The sequence below is a fragment of the Didymosphaeria variabile genome (genome assembly GCF_027946475.1).
Source record: "Didymosphaeria variabile strain IMI 356815 chromosome Unknown scaffold_2, whole genome shotgun sequence".
Classification (NCBI taxonomy): domain Eukaryota; kingdom Fungi; phylum Ascomycota; class Dothideomycetes; order Pleosporales; family Didymosphaeriaceae; genus Didymosphaeria; species Didymosphaeria variabile.
In genome coordinates, this window is record NW_026611621.1 from 1,351,405 (window position 1) to 1,372,558 (window position 21,154).

The 21,154-nt window shown below is 54.8% G+C and overlaps 6 protein-coding genes across 6 annotated transcripts; 3 read left to right on the top strand and 3 right to left on the bottom strand.

Moving 5' to 3' along the window:
- Nucleotides 1–1,806: 1,806 nt before the first annotated feature.
- Nucleotides 1,807–3,852, bottom strand: N0V89_002153 (uncharacterized protein; the record flags this gene model as incomplete). Its single annotated transcript, XM_056210963.1, has 1 exon — nucleotides 1,807–3,852. One exon carries the CDS (start codon nucleotides 3,850–3,852, stop codon nucleotides 1,807–1,809), a length of 2,046 nt encoding a protein of 681 aa, XP_056074436.1.
- A 1,071-nt stretch (nucleotides 3,853–4,923) lies between these two features.
- Nucleotides 4,924–6,364, top strand: N0V89_002154 (uncharacterized protein; the record flags this gene model as incomplete). Its single annotated transcript, XM_056210964.1, has 2 exons — nucleotides 4,924–5,395; nucleotides 5,442–6,364. The coding sequence occupies 2 exons, from the start codon at nucleotides 4,924–4,926 to the stop codon at nucleotides 6,362–6,364; spliced, it is 1,395 nt and encodes a 464-aa protein (XP_056074437.1).
- A 1,708-nt stretch (nucleotides 6,365–8,072) lies between these two features.
- N0V89_002155 (uncharacterized protein) lies at nucleotides 8,073–9,783 on the top strand (the record flags this gene model as incomplete). The annotated part of the gene is made up of 3 exons (XM_056210965.1): nucleotides 8,073–8,342; nucleotides 8,865–9,674; nucleotides 9,733–9,783. The coding sequence occupies 3 exons, from the start codon at nucleotides 8,073–8,075 to the stop codon at nucleotides 9,781–9,783; spliced, it is 1,131 nt and encodes a 376-aa protein (XP_056074438.1).
- Nucleotides 9,784–10,725: 942 nt separating this feature from the next.
- N0V89_002156 (uncharacterized protein) lies at nucleotides 10,726–12,134 on the bottom strand (the record flags this gene model as incomplete). Its single annotated transcript, XM_056210966.1, has 2 exons — nucleotides 10,726–11,474; nucleotides 11,681–12,134. 2 exons carry the CDS (start codon nucleotides 12,132–12,134, stop codon nucleotides 10,726–10,728), a joined length of 1,203 nt encoding a protein of 400 aa, XP_056074439.1.
- A 4,580-nt stretch (nucleotides 12,135–16,714) lies between these two features.
- Nucleotides 16,715–18,608, bottom strand: N0V89_002157 (uncharacterized protein; the record flags this gene model as incomplete). Its single annotated transcript, XM_056210967.1, has 4 exons — nucleotides 16,715–16,853; nucleotides 17,071–17,656; nucleotides 17,821–18,485; nucleotides 18,556–18,608. 4 exons carry the CDS (start codon nucleotides 18,606–18,608, stop codon nucleotides 16,715–16,717), a joined length of 1,443 nt encoding a protein of 480 aa, XP_056074440.1.
- Nucleotides 18,609–19,430: 822 nt separating this feature from the next.
- N0V89_002158 (uncharacterized protein) lies at nucleotides 19,431–21,027 on the top strand (the record flags this gene model as incomplete). Its single annotated transcript, XM_056210968.1, has 2 exons — nucleotides 19,431–19,875; nucleotides 19,925–21,027. 2 exons carry the CDS (start codon nucleotides 19,431–19,433, stop codon nucleotides 21,025–21,027), a joined length of 1,548 nt encoding a protein of 515 aa, XP_056074441.1.
- Nucleotides 21,028–21,154: the final 127 nt, after the last annotated feature.

Consider the following 21,154-nt stretch of genomic DNA (forward strand, 5'->3'; position numbering starts at 1 on the left):
TTTCGATACTATGCGCCTCCTAAAGCAACATAGGGCGGACGTCTTCTTTCGGCACTTTGATCACGTGCTGTTAGGCAACGTTCGTGGGTATAGCTTTGTGTGACTTGTTGATGTTCTGTTGAGTGGTGATGCCTAGGATAGAACCATGGTACGCGATGTAGCTGCTTGATAGCACTGAGCGCAGTCAACCTCTGCATCGCCCACCTCACTTCCATCCTCATCTTTGGGGCGGACGTGAACGAAGTCATTTGGAGGAATAGGACGCCAATGCATTTCGCCGCCTGGAAGGACCAAGCCGATGCTGCGAAGTTGTTGGAGCACAGTGGGGCACGCTCTGACTTGAAGGACAAGGATGGGAAGATACCTGAGCAAATATTGGAGGAGCATAACCCTGCTTAGCACTAGTACACGCCGACAATGGGCAATATTGCTGGACATTCGAGCGAATTACATTTGGAAGAGTATCTAGACATGGTGGAGAGCACATCTGTCATGAGCATATGGTGCGGCGGTCCAGGATAGTCCCAAGTGGTCGAACTGCCGAACACCGTAACTGTGCGGTTTCCCTACTAGCGGCCTCGGGTTTGAAAATAGTCACGGTAGGTCCGGAGGCAGGCTATTCAAGCTGCCGGAGGCTACAAAAATTACGAAAGCCACGAACGCTATAGCGGCTGGCGGTTAGGCTGGCCGGGCGCAGTGCCTACAACATTTATTCACGGATTGAAGTAAAGATAAGCATTGTATATCCTAGGTTAGACTATACTTAATCTTTTCTCGGAGCTCATATAAGGTTGAAGGTATAATCATAGGTCTATGAAGCCGTATTAGCTCTCTTCCGTCGCCGTATTGGTCATGTCACGTGCCTCACATCGATGTTGCGGCAGTACCGATGGTTTCCACGGCGAGACAGACTCAGACTTATCGTACACACCGCCGGAGGTCTAGGTGTAATTTGCGTCGCATCTGCGGCACCAGCCACAGGCTCAGACACCTGCATGATTCAGTAGCATCATCAGCACATTTCAGAAACCTATACATCATATTCGCGAGTAGAACATACGGTAATCACACACCGTTTGTGGCGGCGAGAGAAATATCGACTACAAGGTGTCCGAAGTGAGAGTGTAGAAGCGTGGACCCTATCGGAAGCGGGGACAGTAAAGAGCGGTCGACGCAGCAGGAGTTATAAGTATGGAAATTTTGTTTCCGCCAAAGGTGATTGCCGCAACAAGGCAATCACAGTACTATATAAGCACAATAAACAGCGCCGCCGTCCAAGCTCGCTCAAGGTAAGGTCAAGAGTGCATGTGGGTACTATATAAAGGCCACTTGCAACTGGCCAGCTCTGCCATGGAAGCAGGTCCCCATGCGGTACTTGAACGCTCTCCTAGAAATTATAAAACACGCTGGGAAATTCTGCGGAGCAAGGCAAACATTCGAACAGGTCATCCATGGATGGTTTCGGATAATGTGACGTGTCTGCAGCGGACGAGTGAAAAAAGTCAGAGTCCCAACCCGCATCTAGCTCTTTCGTTGAATGCCCAACTTAGTCCTGTGCGGATATATGTAGCTTTATTTCTCTGTGTCTTTGATCATGTCTCTGTGGAGTGAGGTACTCTTCATGGCATACGGATGATTGCTTCTGAAAAGACACTGACAACGTGGCGGTACCAACCACCAGACAAGATCTCTCGTTCACCTAACGCTGTAACGACAGTCCATCCTCAAGAGACAAAACATCAATTTGCCTCAAGACTAACATTACTGCTCGCAAAGCGCATGAGTATCAAACGTGCCTACAACGACTCAACGCTTAAACGATCCTCCCCTACTCATCGTTCTTTCCATCATAATCTCTCCATCTTCCTCTTCCGCCTCATCCACCCCTTCCCCAGGCAACAACACCGCTTTATCGATCGCAACCGGCAGCCCACGATGTCGTCCTCTGATCATGACCGCACAAAGCACAAGCTTGCTGAGCACGTGCAAGCTACCCGAAAAGCTATAGTCCGACCCCGGGAAGCCGACTGAGATGCCGACGCACCCATACGCGGAGACAGTCTCAAATACAACGTTGAAAACGCTAAACTCAGCCGGGTGCGCTTTGAAGTTCGATCCCTCGATGATCATGATGAGGAAGACGGCAAGGACAAGGGACCACAAGTCGTGCGCGAGTTGTGCGCGGAGTTGCTGTCTCACAAAGTAACTCTTCGTGTGTTCGAACGCTTCGCCCGTGACTTTTCTACGGAGCTTCCCGAGGATACCGCCGGCGCGAGCCTGGCTGGCAGCGTACCCAGGGTCGTCGGTGTAGATTCCCAGACTGCGCTCCTCGTAGACATTGCTATTGCGCATTGTGATGACGACAGGATATACGGAGATATACATCATGATCACATACAGAACCTGTAAGGCGATGGGGAGGAGCGCGATGGGAACGACGTAGAAGCCACCGCTGCGGACTGCGAGGGCTTGGAAGAGCCCGACGAGGACTTCGTGGCCGGTGGAGAGGTCGCCGGTGATGTCGGTGTTACCGATGTTGAGGATTTCGAAGGCAGCCCAATCGATGCCGTTGAGGCAGACGAGGCAGGCTAGGAGCCACCAGTTGTGGCGGGATGGGAACATATTGGTGTAGCAGCGTCGTGGATGATCGAGGAGGAAATGTAGCGTTTTACGAAAGTCTTCAAAGCGCTCATTGCTGGGGACTAGCTTCAAAGATGTCCAGACAATTAAGCGGAGGAAAACCGGATACGCGGTGTTTCCGGCGAGGATGAGCAGCCCCATGGTGATCAACAAGTACGCAGATTTTTGAAAGGCCACCATGTTCGCATCGAGTAGTGACATGCCTGAGTTGTTGAAGGCGGACACTGCATTAAAGGCGCCCACCCACCATGGATTAAGGCCGTTTGCTCGAGTGACCAAAGACTTGTTCATAGCAACGTACACCCCCAGGCCAACGCAGCCGAAGAGTTGGAAAAGAATATAATAGGCGGGCACAAGCCATGAAAGCAAATTCACAGCACGATATTCGTAGCCACCAAGTTCATCCCGCTCTACTTCCGTTAGATGATGGAAGTGCGAGTTTCGCGAGAGTATGCCAGATGAAGCGAATGGTAAGTGGTTAGTCGAGAGTACTGTTGCAGCATCAGACTGGCAGTCGACTGTGACAGCAGAAGCGCTTGTTTGCGGACGGCGCTTGATCATTGCGTGCGAGTCCGCACCTTCGCCCATGAACCGGTGTTGAAGATACCGGGGGTCCAAGCTGGGTCCCTTGCGATGATCTGTGTTCGGCAGAAAGGAGATGTGGGTTGGGACGCCAGTCTCAGGACTTGAAATCGGGTCCACATGGATTTCATCAACGGTCTCCCTGCGAGACATAATGAGGTGCGGTCGTGTCGACAAAGTGAGTTGCTCCTGTTCCACCGGCCTAACATTGCCATCGGCCACAATGGATGCGCTATCTCTGTCCGGATCAGCTTGCCCCTTCCCATAAGCCGTATCCTCGTTGGCGACATGGTTAGTGTGGAGGCCTCCCTCTGCATCCTGTACTATGGACTTGCGACGCTCGCTCTTCGAAAGGCCAGCATTATCCTGCTCGTCTCTTGTGCCTGATCTGGAAATGCTCCTCGAGATGCGGTGTGCAAAAGACCTTGATCGGCGCCTGACACGCTCCGCTCTCTGTCGACGCTGCTCTGCTATGTGCTCGAACCGATGCTCGAACGCTCTCATCCGAACTTGAACCACAAATGCTGAGACGAATATGGCAGAGCCGATCATAATAAGGAAAAAAAGCATGAACTGCTGGAACGTATTCAGGTCGGACAGATTGACGGTATTCAGCCCGGCCTCGGTCATAGCGCTTGTTACCAGAAAAAGGGAATCCGTGTAGCTGACGTTCCTGGATGGGGTGGAAGCGGCATAGAAGATACCGCTGGACACCAAACACGTTCCGATGAAGTAGATATAGTGGAGCGTTATAAAACTGAGCGACGGAAACCAGCCATGCACCACACGCGCAATTCGACGAAAAGGCCCAGCGCCCGGGACACGTGAGAGCACCATGCTTCCAGGAGAGGTGGAAGAAAACCAGGGCGACTACAAAACCATACTGGCTCTTCGAATACTAGCAAGCGCACTTAGAGTCGCCGATCAGGATATGCTTTCTAGTGTGACGAGGAAGCAAAGCTGGACGCGAAAAATCACGACCGCTAGGATTAGCGGGGTTTCTAAATGACATTGCATCGACCTGAGCCGTATCGAGAGCTGAACAAGCACGCGAACATGATGGAACGAGAGGAGTGGCTGACATTCGCATGGTGTGCTTGTCCGAATAAAGGAACCACTACGTTCAACAGGCCGCTGCTAACCCGCGGAGGGGAGACAAGACAAAGATGTGGCGGTGTATCCCGTCCAGAACACTGTCGAATGAGGGCGAAGCATCCGCCACAGCTGTGGCGCAAAGGGTCCAGCTGTCTAGCGGCGTTCTGATTGGCCATCCCGCTTTTCCTGACGTATCTGACGTATTGGAATTAAGCGCGCGACATTCCCAGTTGCATGTTGAAGACATCAGCAGGCCACAGGAGGAAGGCCCGTTTTGCGGCACACGCCCAGAGAACATACACTGCCCCCTTCCATCTTCTCTACAAAATATCCTGAACTTGCTATTTAATCAAACGCAACTGCATCTCGCTTCTTCTTCTTCTACACCTCATTGCTCCACCTGTGCCCCATCTCGATACCCCGCCAGCTGTAAACCCTACAGGATTTCACAATGAGCCACGGCGACCCCCCGACTCCTCTACTCGATTGGAGGCATCAGAGCCTACCACATCCAGCAGGGCGAGGAGCAGCCCCTCACACCGTCGGGCGCGCAGACGCTGTCGTTGTTGATGGTGCCTACGAACTCGCCTTTCGCCGATCTCAGCAATGTACACGGTCAGAACGAAGCGCCTGAGGAAGACTTCTACCTCCACCTCAATCTGCCCCCCGAGCTCGACCTCCCCTCTGCCCGCTACCACGCAAATCTACCACCAGCCGCCGCGCAGCTACCTCATCCCGCGCTGGGATCTTGGTCCTGACAGTGGCGCCTTCACGCGCATCGAGTTTCCGCCGTTAGGGAACGGCCCTAATACAGTCACGCAGGAGGACATCGACACATTTGAGACCATCCTCGCACAATGTACTGCCTTCCTCGAGCGAGCGCAGGCCCCGCAAGGTGATTCGAAGGGCTCCGCCAAGGCATACAACCCGGCAGATTATGCGCCCGGCGAGGGTTACGTTGGGTCAAGCAAACACGGTGAGATCGTGCTCGTCGACGAAGAGAACGGTAGCGTGGTCGGCGAGCTGGCCGATGGCGCCCAGATCATCGAAGACCCGAGGCTAAAGGCAGGATCGAAGAGTGAGTTTTGCATTAGAACGCGGTACCACATTACTGACACGCCTAGCAGACCCCGTGGAGATTGTCATCTCTCCCGATGGCAAGAAGATCAAGGTCCAACCTGTGTCGGAGGACTACCTCGGCATGGCCCGCCTGCCCGCCTATAAGAACTCCAGTCTCGTGCAGAACTCGGCCGCCGCTTCTCGACTCATCGTCACAGGCTCAACATACATCAGCAATGCCATGATCTCGGGTGCTGAGTCCTTCATGAACAAGACGAGGCCGAACGAGAAACCCATGGTCTTCAAGACGGGGACACACGATCGCGTCCGCAAAATTAACACCTTCACGACGAGCGTCGCAGGCATCTCCTCGAAGACAGTCGGTTCCATCTCAAAGCACGCGCAAAACTTCACGGCTGGCACACTGGGTAAGGGTCCGAGGTCGGTTAAGGCAGTGCTGCCTGATGGCAGGCCGAACCCAGATTACAAACCTGGTCTGCTCAACAAGTCCATGATAGCATTCTCCACAGTTGCAGACGGCATTGCCCACGGCGGAAAGACCCTACTGACACACAGTGGCGCCGCAGCCAGTGCAGCTATCGGACACAAGTATGGCGCAGAAGCCGGTGGCCTTGCAGGAGACCTAGCTGGCGGTGTCAAGAACGTGGGTCTCGTGTACATTGATGTCACTGGGGTCTCGCGCAGAGCTATCATCACGTCCGTAGCTAAGGGCATGGTAGTTGGCAAGGTGCGAGACAAGAAGGGCGTTGAGCAAACGGTGCTCGTTGGAGGCGGCGACGGCGGTATCATCAACGAGGCAGACCTCGCAAAGGGCGTTGACAACACTGGCATACCGCCTGGACAGAGTAGCGCTGGTCCTGCTTCTACTATCGGTTACGGCAATGCTGCACCGCCAAGCTACAATGCTACCGGCGTAGGAGAGTCCCTTGATGGACAGCCTGCCTACTATCCCCGCGAGAAGCGATGAAAAAATGAGCTATGAGGTACGACAGTTATGACTTGGCTTCAGCAAACGGTAGCATAATCTAGCGATGTGTTTCGGCAGCTTCTCTAGTAGAGGTGGTAGATAGCTTTCCGTAGCTTTTTCCTTACGACGCCTGCTCTTGGCTACGGCAAGGATATCCCTTTGGTGATAAAGATAATATGGATTTACATCTACTGTACACATCGTCCTATCTGACTTCGACTGGGCATGAAATTTGATTTTTATCACCATATCGATATCTAATGCGAGGATACGAGTTCATAGTAGCACCTTCTATGACCTTTGGTGGGAAGTACCCTTCGCCCAACGCAGCTTGTTTCCTTCAGGCTCCACAATGACGAAAAGCCAATGCATCGCAGAGTGCTTCCTTTTCCCGCGAAACCTTGAAACATGTATGCACAACATTGCGTATCCAGCTCTATCAACCACATACCGCATGAATTCGTCTCACGCACCATCTTGACATATATGCGATCCTAAACACCCCATACAGCTTCAACCGGACATGGATCCGCAGCGCACGACCCATTTCAGCATCAAACATGGCGACTCAGAGACCCGACACCAGGGACCGAACCGAACATGGAGCATGATGACCTAGCTGCACGGTGGACTTCCTCGTGTCGTGGAATTACAGATCTGACCACCCACCCAGCGAAGTCCGTAGTCTGCGCCCGGAGGATTTCGCGAGTAAGTGCTGTGCAGGTGGTCGCTCGTCTCCAGAGCGCTGGTCATCGGTGTAGAGGGCTGGACTGGGGCCGGAACACGCCGCATCTTATTCCAATCTCTGTGTAACACGATGATGACAGCTGATGGCCCCTCGGCTTCCACAACTGTCCAGATGAGCTCCACGGAGCCCAAGGTGAACGCACCTGGTGAAGGTCCACACAGAACGTTGCGCACACGTAAAGCCGCCACGTGCCTTGCGCTCCAGTGCCGCAGCCGCCCAATGGCGCCCCACGGGGAAGGCGACGTAGGCGCACGTGGGGATTTGGGGATGCAAGCTGAAATGTCTTGTGTGTCGCGTGCGGGTGCTCCGGGGAAGGAGGGAAAGTCTCACTTGAGCATGTTTGTTCAAAAGGACAGCGTGTCGATGCGGTCGCTCTGCAGATTTCGAGGAATGCAACATCGTGTAACTACAAACACAGTGCATACCCTCGAGCTCAAGGGAGACTGGGCCTACTTCGCACTGCACCTTCGAATCCAACGGCACGCTCGCTCTACCGCAACATGTTTATTCTCGAAGCATGCTCCATCCTGCTCATCACTAGTCTCAAGCTCGCAGCCCTAGGTTTGGCGTTCAAGTGGATGGCTCGATACTGAAGTACTGGGAAGCCACTCCCACACCCCGCACCGCCTTGCCGGACCCGCCTCCGCCATCTGGCCCGCTGCTTTCATCATCAACGTCGCTCGCGGTTGGTCCTCTCCATCTCTATTCGCAGACACGAAGGAAGCAGCGGAGAAACTATCTGCTGGTTTTTTGGACACCGCATTATCCGATGACGCCATCAGCGGCTCAAGCACGACAGCACGCATAGAGGCGCCTGCATGCGTGCAACCCCGCATCGCACCACAACACCGAAATAGCTCCGAGTAACGTCGTGAACAAGCATTAACAAAACCATATTTCGATACCCCGTTCCTTCACCATCGCGTCCAGAGCCATACCACCCCGACTGCCTCTAGAAATATGGCATCCCCACCTTCTGCAACATTCTCACATATCCCCATCCTTCCCCTCTCGCGGGCCCTGGATCCGTCCACCAAACCCGCCTTCCTCTCCGACCTGCGAGACGCCCTTCTCAACGTAGGCTTCCTGTACCTTTCCGAAACAGGGTTGCCGGAGGAGCTGGTGGGGAATGTGGTGGAAGAATGTAAGCGGTTTTTCGAGGAGCTGAGTACGCAGGAGAAGGAAGCGATCGAGATGAAGAACGAACCGAGTTTCTTGGGGTGGAGCAGGGTGAGTACCGAATTTTTCAGCATCTGTCGATGGAGACTAGCAGGCGGGAAGGAGTCGGTGGTACAGATGTCAGTGAGGAAGTATCAGGGTAGATGGGAGCCTCAGAGTAAAGATGCGTCATGTCATGTTATCTACGAAGCATATGCCAAACAAGGTGGTATCGAAGATGCTATATGCGATGCAAATGATGCAGACTATTAATACCTCGGGGCCGTCAAAAACGAAAGGATATGCAAGGAACCGCATAACGCGTGAAAGCATAATACATCGCTGAAAAGAAAGAGAGAAAGAGCCATGCGGTACGTATGCCAAACGAACGCTATCGACAGACGTAAACCAACGAGAGATATTGGGTATCTTCGGACCGGACCGTATACTCATGAACGCTGCGACTCAAACCAAAGAAATTCCCCCCTGCCATTACCGCTGCCGCCTTCCCCCTCTTGTAGTATTAGTGTAGTGTAGTAGTGTAGATAGATGTGCTTTAGAAATGTAAGTGCGTGTGCTGACGAAATGGGGAAGCTCGACAACGAGACCACCGCCCTCAACACCGACCACCGCGAACAGCTCGACCTGTCAACTCCGCAGCCGCTGCCAGGCCCCGACGCCCCGCTGTACCACAACCTGCTGGCGCCAAACCAGTGGCCGTCATCCGCGCATCTCCCCGCCTTCCGCCCTGTGTACGAAGACTACATGCGCCGCATGTCGAAAATCTCCATGCTCTTCACCAGCCTGATCGCCGAGGCCATCGGTCTCGATCCCGGTGCGTTTGACAAATTCTTCGACGAGAATCAGCAGCATAAGCTGAAGATCGTCAAGTACCCTGAAGTCGATGTGCCAGATCTGCCCGTCGGGGCAGGCGAGATTGACAAGAAGAAGTGGGAGATCAAGAGGCAGGGCGTCGGCCCGCACAAGGACAGCATGCTAACGTCATACCTGCTCCAAGCAAGCGATCAGCCTGGGCTGCAGGCGCAGAATGCCCGCGGCGAGTGGGTGGATTGCAAGCCTATAACTGGGAGTCTTGTCGTGGCTATCGGTCAGGGCATGGAGGCGTTGACGGATGGTGTCTGCGCATCTACGACACATCGTGTGCTCAGTCCGAGGAAGGGCGAGGGAGCGAGGTACTCGGTGCCATTCTTCCAGGGAGTGAGCTACGATGCCCAGTTCGAAGCCATGGATGTACCCGCCGAAGTATTAAAGCTGAGGGATGAGGCTCGCAAAGCGCGCAAGGACGACATAGAATTTACGTTTGTCAAGGGTCGCTGGGGACACCTGGGTGAAGCGACATTGATGAACCGGGTCAAGTCGCATCCGGATGTTGGAGAGCGATGGGTAAGTGACAACCCACGACGACTACCGTACGACTTGTTGAATTGACTTTTGGTCGCAGTATCCCAAGTTGCTGGCGCAGGTTAGGGCGCAACAAGCGGCGGCAGCATAAGCTTCCGTACTTGGTCGCCGACCACAGTGCAAATCAATAAGCCATAGACCGATGACCACTGATCGCAATTTAGAAGTATCTCGAGCGAGCGTGACGACTGTAAAAGATGAGGCGTAAGACTGCTACTGGACGGTAATTGTTGTGATGCAGTAATTGCTGTGGGGCGTGATGTTCTAGCAGAAGGTGACGCGATGAAACAGGCTCGCCAAGCTTCATTCGATAGCCCGCTCGTGCCTTGAGCCGCTAGCGCTGGGCGACTACTCCAACTCGATTGGAGATCTTTTTGGAGTTCGTGAGCATCGCCCGTGCGTCCGGACCCATCTCGGTGTAATAGCGGCTACAGGACTCCGCAACCAGGAATCCCAGGCGAGGGTGGCAGTCCATCAGGATGGTCGACACGAGCTGACATACGAGTCCTGCGGGTTGCTTGGAGACCAAACGCAAGCATGGAGTTCGCCGCAAGCCCCGCCTTGGCAAGCACATCTCATCGGAGAAAGCTTGCGCAGGCTGCCAAGCGAAAGCCGGTTTCAGCAAGGGGGTTGACGATAGCTCATACCAGAGCACATAGGTGGGCGTGTCTTGAAGCTCGCGGCGAAGGGGCATCGAGACACGGTAGGAGCGTGTGTCGGGTTGCTTCGGAAGGTCGCTCCGATTAGGATCCAGATTGTCATGGTCCGGTGAAACGCCGGAGTAGCGCGATGGCTTATCCGTTCCAGACATTCTCGCGGCAGAGGACGAGCACATCTCTAGGAGCTTCTGCAACCAAAGCTTAGAGAACTCGGTGGACCCGAATGCGGCCAGACACTTCGTCGACGCAATGCAATGCAATGCACCGAGTCACAAAGTGACTCGTCACCGCCTAGTTGACATGTCCTTCACCGCCTCGTCTCCACTGTCACGGTGCCGGTGGTAGCACAACGACCGATGGCAGATCCCTCCCTCTTAGTGCTCAACCTTCATGTGCGGCGGGAGGTGATACATCATCTGACCCTGTTCATTGACCATGTGGGATTGCGGATGAGGAGCAGGAGCCATCATGTGCATCTCCCCCGGATGGCTGCTTTGGGGAACATAACCATGATGTGCAGAACCAGAATACGCGTGCGGATGCGGGCCATGTCCTGCCGGTGGTGCGGCGTTCATCGGGACGCTCATCTGCCTGTGGTATTCTGAGGAGTGTGTCGAGGGATTCGAAGTAGGCGTCTGGTAACCACCGATCTGCATTGCCTGGGAAGTGACCAGCGACGCATTCTCCAGTGGGTAAGACATGGACCTGGTGTTCTGATCCATCGAGTAGGGGGTGGGATAAGAAATGTTTCCAGATTCAACGGCGTGCAGTGAGGAGTCGGGCACTGAAAGCGACACTGGATGCTGGGAGGGGTGTGCGGATGGATGAGGGCCCCAGTTCGATGGGGGATGCTCGACATGAGGTGAAGGTACGTTGGGTGGATAGGCATGCTGGTGCTGATGCTGGTGCTGATGCTGCGGCGGCTGTTGCGGGTGCTGTTGCTGCCAGGGCGCAGGTTGTGCGGCGGGTGTCGTGGTGATTTCTGGTACAGAGTGAACACTCCTCGCGGTTCCAGTTGACGACCGACGCGCGTGGCTGAGAATCTGAATCCGATCGCTAGGCGACGGGGCGCCTCCGGTCGCAGCTAGCAGGCCGGTTTGCTCTGCTCCAGCCATCGAATTTCCTGAATGTCAAAAATGTTAGTGAATCTGCTTTGTTTGGATTAGGAGGAGCACGTTGCCGGTTCGGAGTTGGCATGAGCAAATGCGTCAGAGTGTGCCAAAAAGCAACTGCTCGGTTGCCCCTAGACAGGAACCGGTCAAACGTTAAAAAGCAATATATGCCAGTGAACAAGTGATCCGTGTCGCGAAAAGGGAACAATTGACGTACCTGAGCCTTCCAACATGCCCAACGCCTGTCCCGCATGAGACAGTCGCGCCCTGAGCAAGGCGTTCTCTTGCTCCAGCTCCTCATTCCGCCGCATCAGCTCCATCATCTTGGTAGAGCTGTTGGTGCCAATCTGCGCAGTAAGATCGCGGACTTGACGCTCGAGACTTTCGATGTGGTCCTTAGTCCGTTGGCGAATGGCTCGCTGCGCTTCTCGGTCGTTTGCTCTCTTGCGCTCTAGTTGTGCTGCAGTTAGTGTGGTAACGCTGCGGGTGCCAGCTCTGGAAGGCCGCTTTTTGGCCCCCGGCGTGGATTGTTTCCGTTCAGAACCAGACGAGTGGTCATCGTAAACAGGCGATCGGTTGAGAGAGGCCATGTGCGGTGGGACATAATTCGTGCCCATTAGGTCGCCGCTCCGGTAAGCAATAGGGTCTCGATAGTGAATTACTGAAGTCATGAGGACCCGCGGGGGCGGCAGAGGGTTTAAGACGGGTGGGTGGTCGCTATGTAAGCGGCTCGGAGGGAAAGGACCAAGCTTCCAAGTTCCCGTGTGCAAAATGACGAGGGCGTCCTGGTAGTTAGGACGGCGAGGGTGGGTTTAAGTTGTGCCGCGTGCAGAGAGCACGGATAGAGGGGTCTCGGACCAGAAGGTGGTATGACAGTAAATATCGCTTCCGAGTAGAAATTACAGTATGGAGCGGGCAGATGGGAAAAGGTATAGGTAGAGAGGAAGATAAACAAAACGCAGAGGCCTTTGACGAGCAGGGAGGAGGGCTATAACCGGATCTCTGTAAGGGTAGTCCTTCTTTTACGAGGGACCCTTGCCTGTGGCTTCAAGGCCGCTAGGTGGCACCCTGGGCGGGACCTGGAAGGGACCCAGTCCGTCGGTGGGCAGCACACGTGCGGCCTGCGGGGAAAATGCAGGTGTGAAACCAAGTAAAGTTTGGGACGCGCGAAGAGGGCGAGGTATCAAGGCGCCGTTGACTGGGGACTGCAGGAAGCGGACCCCAGGGCTTCAAGTGTCGGCGGCGTTGCTATGCTGGGACGACTATGGTGACGCGTGAGGACGGCCGCGTCAGAAAGCAGACGGAGCCTCCATGGCGCAAGGCTTCTCGAGGGTCGCTAGAAGCGGCGATAGCCTCGTGGTCCGTGGCCATGACGACCTGGACAGCTCGCAAAGGCTCGCATGGCGTCGAGCTGGAGCGAGCCGGCTGTCTTCTGGCCATCGTCCTCGTCCACTTCGACGCCGTCCAAAGCGGATAGCTCGGCCCACTTCCCCTTTGGGATGGATGTGAAGCGATTTGCACCCTAGCCAATGATGGAAAGGTGACAGGGACGCCTGTTCACCGCCCAATTCCAGGGACGTGCCGCGTATGGAGACCATACAGGCGAAATCGGAGGGGTCGGAGAGATGGCGCTCGCCGCTGTGCGCCTTGGGTTCTCGCGAGCGCCGTTGGCGACATGCAGGAGGAGCTCGAAGGAACATGGCCCGGTCCCTGGGTTGACGTATGAGGGTTCAATTCTGGCTCGCCTCGGTGCCGGGCTCTTTTGGCTGGGGTGAACCGAGCTCGCACGTGGAAAACCTTCCCCTAGCACGCTTTTGGATGCCCCACATCTTATCCCGGAGGAGACGGAACAGGCATCAAAATTCTGCTGGCCGCCTGCAGCTGCTGCGCTACTGTACACAGTATGCACCGCTAGTGCGCGTGTGTCCTGTCGTCTATCAATGTTGCTCATCGCCCTGCCTGACCATTTCGTCTGCGAGCTGCTGGCCTGCGAGCGGTGCGTCCGAGCTGCCGTCGCTGCCGGCAACCAGCGCGAGACCAGGAACATGTCGATCATTGGGCATGCAGTGCGACGAAACAGGTCTTGGTCAGAGCTCCCACGCCCTTGGCATCATTTCTCTTGCCTCGTCGTGCTAAGGGGCAGCCCATTATGCTATCTCCCGATGGAATGTTCGCGGAGATTTGTCCCGCAATGATGCCATTCCTACGCGTCCGACCATGACAATACCGCTGTGTCCTCGAACCCTCGACGACGCGCTATAGGGGACATGCGGTGAACGCCAATGACGTGTCTCGGCGTGCTCGAATGGCAGTGACTGCTCCAAGGGTGCCTGCAGCTGCTGCATTCGAAAGCGTGACCCCCACCTTGCTCAGACTAGCCAGCTCGCGGCCAACGTCAAAATGAGATGAGGCATTGAGTCTTGCCTGCGCGTCCCCCTGCCACTGGGGTCACGAGACTCCTCACGGAGGCCTCCTCCAGAGCTTTGACTGGCGCGGCAACATGGGAGCCATCATGGTCGCGGAACCTGTTTTTGTCCCGTGCTCAAGCTGCAACAACTGTCTCACTGCACAGCGCGGTGCCAGAAGGTTGAGTGTGTATTCTCGGCCTTTGCATCGCCTATTTGGGGGCAATACGATACTTAAACTTTTGACCTAGGACAGTCTATGGCCGAGCGCCACAGCCAAAAGTAGAAGAGCCTGGCACCAAACGCATCTGTCGAATGGCAAGAGAGCCGTCGATTTCGCCGACCAAGTCACCGCGACTTTTACACGAGCGATGCTTCCAGCCTAGAGAATCATTTGGTTGGGCGAAACACTCGTCAGCGTTCACGAAACAGGGGTTGCGAACCGCTCCTGTAGACAAAGTATTTTTAGGCCTCGTGAAACAAGACTCGCTACGGAAGGTCAGTCCACTGTCACTTCTGCTGGCTTACGCACAGAATGGCACCCGGCGCAGCTTCGGTGCTGTGCAGGAGCCTAAATGATGCCCAATACGCTAGTGCGTATATCTCTCTCCCTCAAGAATTCGAGGCTGCCTCCAACTCCAAACGGGAGTGGATTCGCGAGGCCTGTAAGCAGCATGAAAGATAACGGTGAACTGCAACGGCTGATCGGCGGTGGGCCATATCTGTATGTGATACAAGATGAAACTTGACATGTATATTGATCCAAGAAGCGAATGCAACCTCAGCGATGGCGCAAGTGCTGGTCATCAATCGCTGGAGTTTCTAGCTCCGCTTCTAGCGCGCCACTGAACTACATAGGGGCTTCTTTAACGTTCGAGGAGATTACGCCGCTGTCAGGCTGCGTGATCTGTCCCGACATGGTGCCAGGAACAGTTGCAACTAGCGGAAGGTAGCTCTCTGTCTTGGTGATGGTTTGTTTCTCCCGTCATGTTTCGCGGCTCTGCCCGTGGATTTCTTGCCGGCTACATCCGTCCAAGGCATGAGGCTGTATTGACCAGATCTCGATGTGCGGAGTCAACAGCGGCTGAGTCGTTCCTCGCCTGCAATGACGGAAGCAGCGGTCAGACACTTGCGGGGAGGCAGCGCCTTCCTCCGACGAAAGTGGGACTTGCCCTGCCGTAACCATACATGCGGTAGACCTCGAAGTTCATCAACCACCCCGAACTCTTCAAATGTTCGCTTCATCACAGCCCGTTACGCTTTTCCACAGACAGAGAGACGCCGCGGAACCGACTGCTGCAGGTACAAGTGTACGACATCCGCTCGCCTGAGTCGTCAAGCTTCTTCACGGCGATGCTCCCTGCTCCATTCAGAGATACTTTCGCAACGGTCGCAATCTAAAGTTCACCAGAACGTCTGTTCGCCCAAGTGGGACCATCTCATGCATTATGCAAAAGTCTCTCAAGCGATGCCGCTAATCAATTGCGCAACCGTGGCACCAACGGCGGACCCGCGGATCTCTCATTCTTCGCGCAAGTCACTCCTGGTATTGCTCTCTAGCGTTTGTGCATTCGCCCTCCAAACCATCGTTCTTCGGCCCTTCTGGCGGGAAGAGCCGACGTAGATTGCGGATATTGCACTGCCGAACGGACCATCTCGGCCGCCATGGAGCCGTGGAACCAACCATCCGCTCGTTCTTCGACGGTCGCATTCCTGCCTGATGCGACACTTTTGGGCGGTCCATTTCCTGTTTTGAGCTGCTGAGCTCACTCACGCTAGGTGGGGAAGCTACCGCGATTCCCCGCTCCGCACGCACTGCTTCACACTGTCACCATGCAAGACAGCCTGCCGTTCTCCATCCTAGAGCTACCTTGGTACTATCGATGGACGATGCTCGCTCAGTGGTCGTTCGATTTGATGAGCCGCTCTAGCTTTTAACCCCATCCGGTTAACCCCCTAGACCATCGTTAGGCGAGTATGAAGAGAACCACGGGTGGTCTCTCGACCACAATGCACGCACGGGGGATCCAACTGCGGCCATGGTAGGAAGTTGTCATCACCTTGCCCCTCTGTCCTAATCAGGAGACCAAGTGCAACCCTTTGCCACGAGGTCACTACTGAAACACGATAGTTACAGGGTTGCCACGCTCGTGTACATTTAAAGTTTGCGCTGAGGTTGCACGACAGCGGGCCAGGGGTCAGAGAGGTTTGGTGGCGGTTAGCGAGTCATTACTGCCACGCCATGTGAGAGCGCCACACGATCTGCCACCTTCTTCTAGCTCCAGTCTAGAAAACAACCAACTTTGGGCGCCCGCAGCGGGTATTTGGAAGGAAAGGGTTTGATCGCCCTTCAATGTTGAACTCTAAACTCGAATTGCCCTGGTGGATCTTTCATCTCCGAGACGTTAGCCTGGATGGGCTCAAAATCTCATGCGGATGTCAGCAGCCGTCACGATGCCTTTACACCGTCGACCGCCGCGTCGTGGTGATGTGAGAATTGCAAGACCGGATGTAAGTACAAGCGGGTCGCGGCCGTTGTGGATCTATCAGTCTATCGAAAATCACTAAATCTCCCTGACCTTTCCGATCGATAAGCGGCTCCAAGCAAGACACGGGACCTGCTGAGGTCGGCCGCAAAACTTCCTCTTTGAAGACCCTGGGCCGATCCTCCAGCGTCGCGCATATCATACCGATGGCCGCACATACACTTACAGAAACGTAACTACACGTAAGACCCTCCCGCTCAGCATGCCAAACTTTACACAGTACACCGATCTCGAAGCCTCCTAGAATCATCGATTGGATGTCGCTTCCCGTCCTCCTCGCCTCGAACGTTGGGCAGCAATCTAGTCCTTCTTGATGTATTTTCCAAAGATCTGGCCTAATTCGTGCGCACTCTTCTTTGGGTACCGCTTCTGGCCACCCTCGTAATCGACGTACGTGACGCCGAAGCGCGTTCGGTAGCCTTCGTGCCATTCAAAATTACTGCAGGTACAATGGGTCAGCGCGGAGATCCATTATCGTGGTAAAGATCGTGCGGCGAGCCATGCTGGTCACAAACGACAGCTTTCATGGTTGCAACACAGACGATGCTCTCGGGCACAGTCTTCTAAGAGGAAGATCAAGCAGACGCGGCGTGTCAAAGACCAGGAGGCAGTGACGCTCCTCGGCTAAGAAGATGGAACGGGGCGATAATACGTACTCCAGGAGACTCCATCCAGTGTAGCCTCGAATATCTATGCCATCATTTGTGTATGCGTCTGCGAGCGCTCCAATGTATCCTCGGAAGAACCAACAACGGAACTCGTCGTTGAGAATCTCCTCTCGAGGCTTATCATTCTCTCCCTTCAAACTTGTGCCATTCTCTGTCACGTAAAACGTTGGTCCGCCGTACCTCTTGTTCAGCCAGTTCAGCAGACTTCTAAAGCCGCGAGGATTCGGCCTTAGCCAGACTGACTCCGTCTCGGGACCAATCCACTCGCCAGCTTTATTCTGGTCCAGAACATCTAGATTTCCGTAAAAGTCGTCTGGAGCAGGCTCACCCTCCCTATGCTTGATATAATTATCGCCATATGAGTTGATGCCGAAGAAGTCGTTGCTACCTTTCACCAACGCAATCTCTTCGGTCGTAAACTCTGGCAATCTGTCCCCCAACTGCTTGCGCATCGACTCTGGATATCTGCCGTGGTACACTGGGTCGGCGAACCATCCATACGTGAACTCCAGCTTGCGGTTAGCTGCTTCAATATCAAGCGGATCGTTCGCATCCCACGGTTCCGCATAGTCGCCTACATCATGCGTCGTCAGTCAATTGTCTCCTTCGCAAGTTTGTTCGGGTACGCGGTACATGGAACCATCGCTTCGCTTCGTGTGGGGTTTGCATGAACTGCTGGCTGAGGCAGGATGTACAAAGTTTCGCGAGCCGCCACAATTGTAAACGCCGCTTACTTACCATTCAGGGTTATTGCAATGATGCCACCGTCCTTTTCTTTGAATTCATCACGGTACAGTTTCACCGCAGTACCATGCGCAATCAGTAACGAGTGTCCTACGATCCAAGGTTCTCTACTGCTGTCCCCAATTTCGCTCTTGCTCCTGTCACTAGTGTGTCCCGGAGCGTGGCTGGCGACGTTGAACCCGAGAATAGAGCTGCACCAGGGTTCATTGAAAGTGATCCAATACTTCACTTTCGAACCGAAGGCCTTGAAGACGACTCGCGCGTAATTCTCGAAATCTTTCGCGAACTCTTCCTTGTTTAGGTAACCGCCATAGCGCTTGTATAAGCCGTCAGGCAGGTCCCAGTGTAGAAGTGTGACCATCGGGTTGATGCCTGCCGCGTGTAGGTCGTCAACAAACTTGACGTAGTGCTGGATGCCTTTTTCGTTTACAGGGTCGTTACGTCCACCGAGAGGGATGATGCGAGTCCATGAAAGCGAGAAGCGGTACGTGTTCGCGCCGGTCGACTTCAGCAACTCGATGTCTTCTGCGGTGCGGTTATATGAATCACACGCAACATCGCCTGTGGTGCCGTCCCAGACTTTTCCAGGGGTGTGTGTGAAGACATCCCATATGCTTTCGCCCTTTCCATCTGCTTTAGGTGAACCCTCGATCTGATAGCTACACGTTGGGTTCAGTAGGCACGCTGCTGTTGTGGGGTTTCCAATCAAAGAAGACCTCGGGAACGCACCATGCTGTCGCGAAACCCCAGCGAAAGTCTTCAGGAAGGTGTGAGTCCGTCATGCTGATCTTATGGGTTGGGAATCACAGTCGAATATGGGCATGCAATACAACCAAGTCGGAAAGCTCGAGGGCATCCGCTACATATACCGATGGCGTAGTTCCACTGCGGAACGCATCCCACCGAGCCAACCTCAACGCGTCCCATGACGGTAACAGACGCGCCATGAGACCAAACAATCAATTCTCGCTACATGACAACGTTTACTCGGATGTCAATGGATTTTTCCGCCTCAGGATGACACCATTGGGCATGAAACCCACCTTCAAAGTCGTTGAGCGCCATTCTGGTTTGCTCAACTGCGTGCTGCGGCCCAAGTTCAAGCTCTGTTCTGCCACGGTAGCTTGCAGCGATTGGGGCGGTCAATGGCTATGCGGGCCGTTGATGCTACCTGCGTTTATCCATGGAGGGGGTCGGCCGTGACGGCGCGGTAGATGAGGTGATGCTGCGGCGCCGTGGACACGGCAGGTTCAGGCGAAACGTCGATCGTCCTGGCTCGACAAGTTCCGACAAGTTGTACTCCTTCTATACGACAGACAGACTCAAGATGAAGCCTCGTCGGAAACCTTTCTTCACTCATGTTCAGCAGCGACCGCGATTCCCCGCACTGGCCGAGAGCAGCTTAGCGTTGCGGGCGGACACCTTTCCGCTTCGAGCTTTCCGAAGAAGCTAGGGCCATTGAGCCATCATTCATCGAAAGAGATGCTGGCGGAGCTCAAGACTGCACCATTAGCTGTCGGAGCTGTACAGATATATAATGGGGAGATTCTGGAGGAGCAACCACGACATCGGAACACTGAAGTAGTGATACCAGGCCGACCAACATGCTGTCTATTCCACGAACCGTCCGATCTCCAGCCGTCCGAACGCTACATCACGCGCGCACCGCGGCGACGCAGGCAGCTTCCAAACGCGCCGGCGATATCTCAGACGCATTTGCCTCGCTTTCTGGTCAACAATTTGTACCTCTTGCACCGGAATATGCGGCTCTCAAAGCTCGCTTGATCAAGGGCAATGAAGAGGCCATAAGACAGTCATGGGAGCGGCTGCTCAGGGATCTGCGCGAGGAGATACCGCTCATCGTGGACAAGGGCTCAAGGATTATTCCTGAGATCAGCTTCAAGGATATCGACAATGCGCCCGAGGACTTCAGCAAGGAGCTACGGAAGAGGGGAGTTGCTGTTGTGCGGGGTGTGGTGAGCGAGCAGGAGGCACTTGGCTGGAAGGAGAGCTTGAGAGAGTACATCAAGACGAATCCACAGACGAAAGGTATGCTCCATAGTGTTGTCTGGGAAGTTCGACACTGACAGATATCCAGCGTTCCCGTCCGAAAACCCGCAAGTCTTCGAACTTTACTGGTCGCGCGCCCAGCTCCTCGCCCGTGGGCACCCGAACATGCTCAAGACGCAGAGCTTCCTCATGTCGTACTGGCACGCCAAAAACTCTCATACGCCCATCTCCACGCGCCACCCCATATCCTACGCCGATCGACTGCGCATGCGTCTCCCCGGCGACTCGCGCTTCGCACTCGGCCCACATGTTGACGGAGGAAGCGTAGAGCGCTGGGACGAGAATGGATACGGGCGAGGCAAAGTCTACGACAGCGTCTGGAAAGGCCAGTGGGAAGACTTCGATCCTTGGGAGTCAAGCTGCAGACTGAACGTCGTGTCCGACCTGCACCAGGGCGTCGGCGCCTGCTCCGCCTTTCGCATGTTCCAAGGATGGCTCTCGCTCTCCACCACCGGCCCCGGCGAAGGCACACTCCTCGTCAACCCGCTCCTCGCGAAAGCCACCGCATATTATCTCCTCCGCCCGTTCTTTAGCCCTGTCCGCGGCGTCGAGCCCGGCGCGCAGACGGCCGACGAAGCTACCACGTCCGCCGCGGCCTTCCTCGCGAGCGATAACTGGAAAATGGATGAGAAGAGCAGTTCCTGGATTCAGGGCGCGACGCCTGGCCATGGCCAGGAGTTGTCGCATCTCTTGCATCCGCATCTCAACTTGAAGCAGAGCATGATTCATGTACCTACTGTAAGGCCGGGCGACTACGTCGCTTGGCACTGCGATACGATTCACGCCGTCGACAAGACACACATTGGCACCTCGGACTCCTCTGTCTTGTACATCCCCGCGTGCCCCCTTACTGAGGATAACGCAAAATATCTTGTGCGACAGCGCACCAACTTCATCGCCGGGACCCCTAGCCCTGACTTCGGGGGTGGCGTTGGGGAAAGCGAACATGTTGGCAGGGTGAGGGTGGAGGATGTGGAAAGTCTAGTGGGTGTGGAAGGGTGTAGGAGCATGGGATTAACTGAATGGGATAGTGGGGAGTATGGGCTGGGGACGGGCGAGAGGGTTATGCTGGATCGGGCAAATAAGGTGGCGGGGTTTTATGATCCAGAGGTTGAGATCACGAGAGGTTAAGTGCTAGGTATAAGCTCTATGAGTGTATGATGATCAGCGTCTCCCTTTCAGACCGATGGTGACGTTGCGTGGACAGTTACCCTTCCTAGCTTTGCGTTTTGAGAAGGGTGTTGTAGTTGTGGTGTTT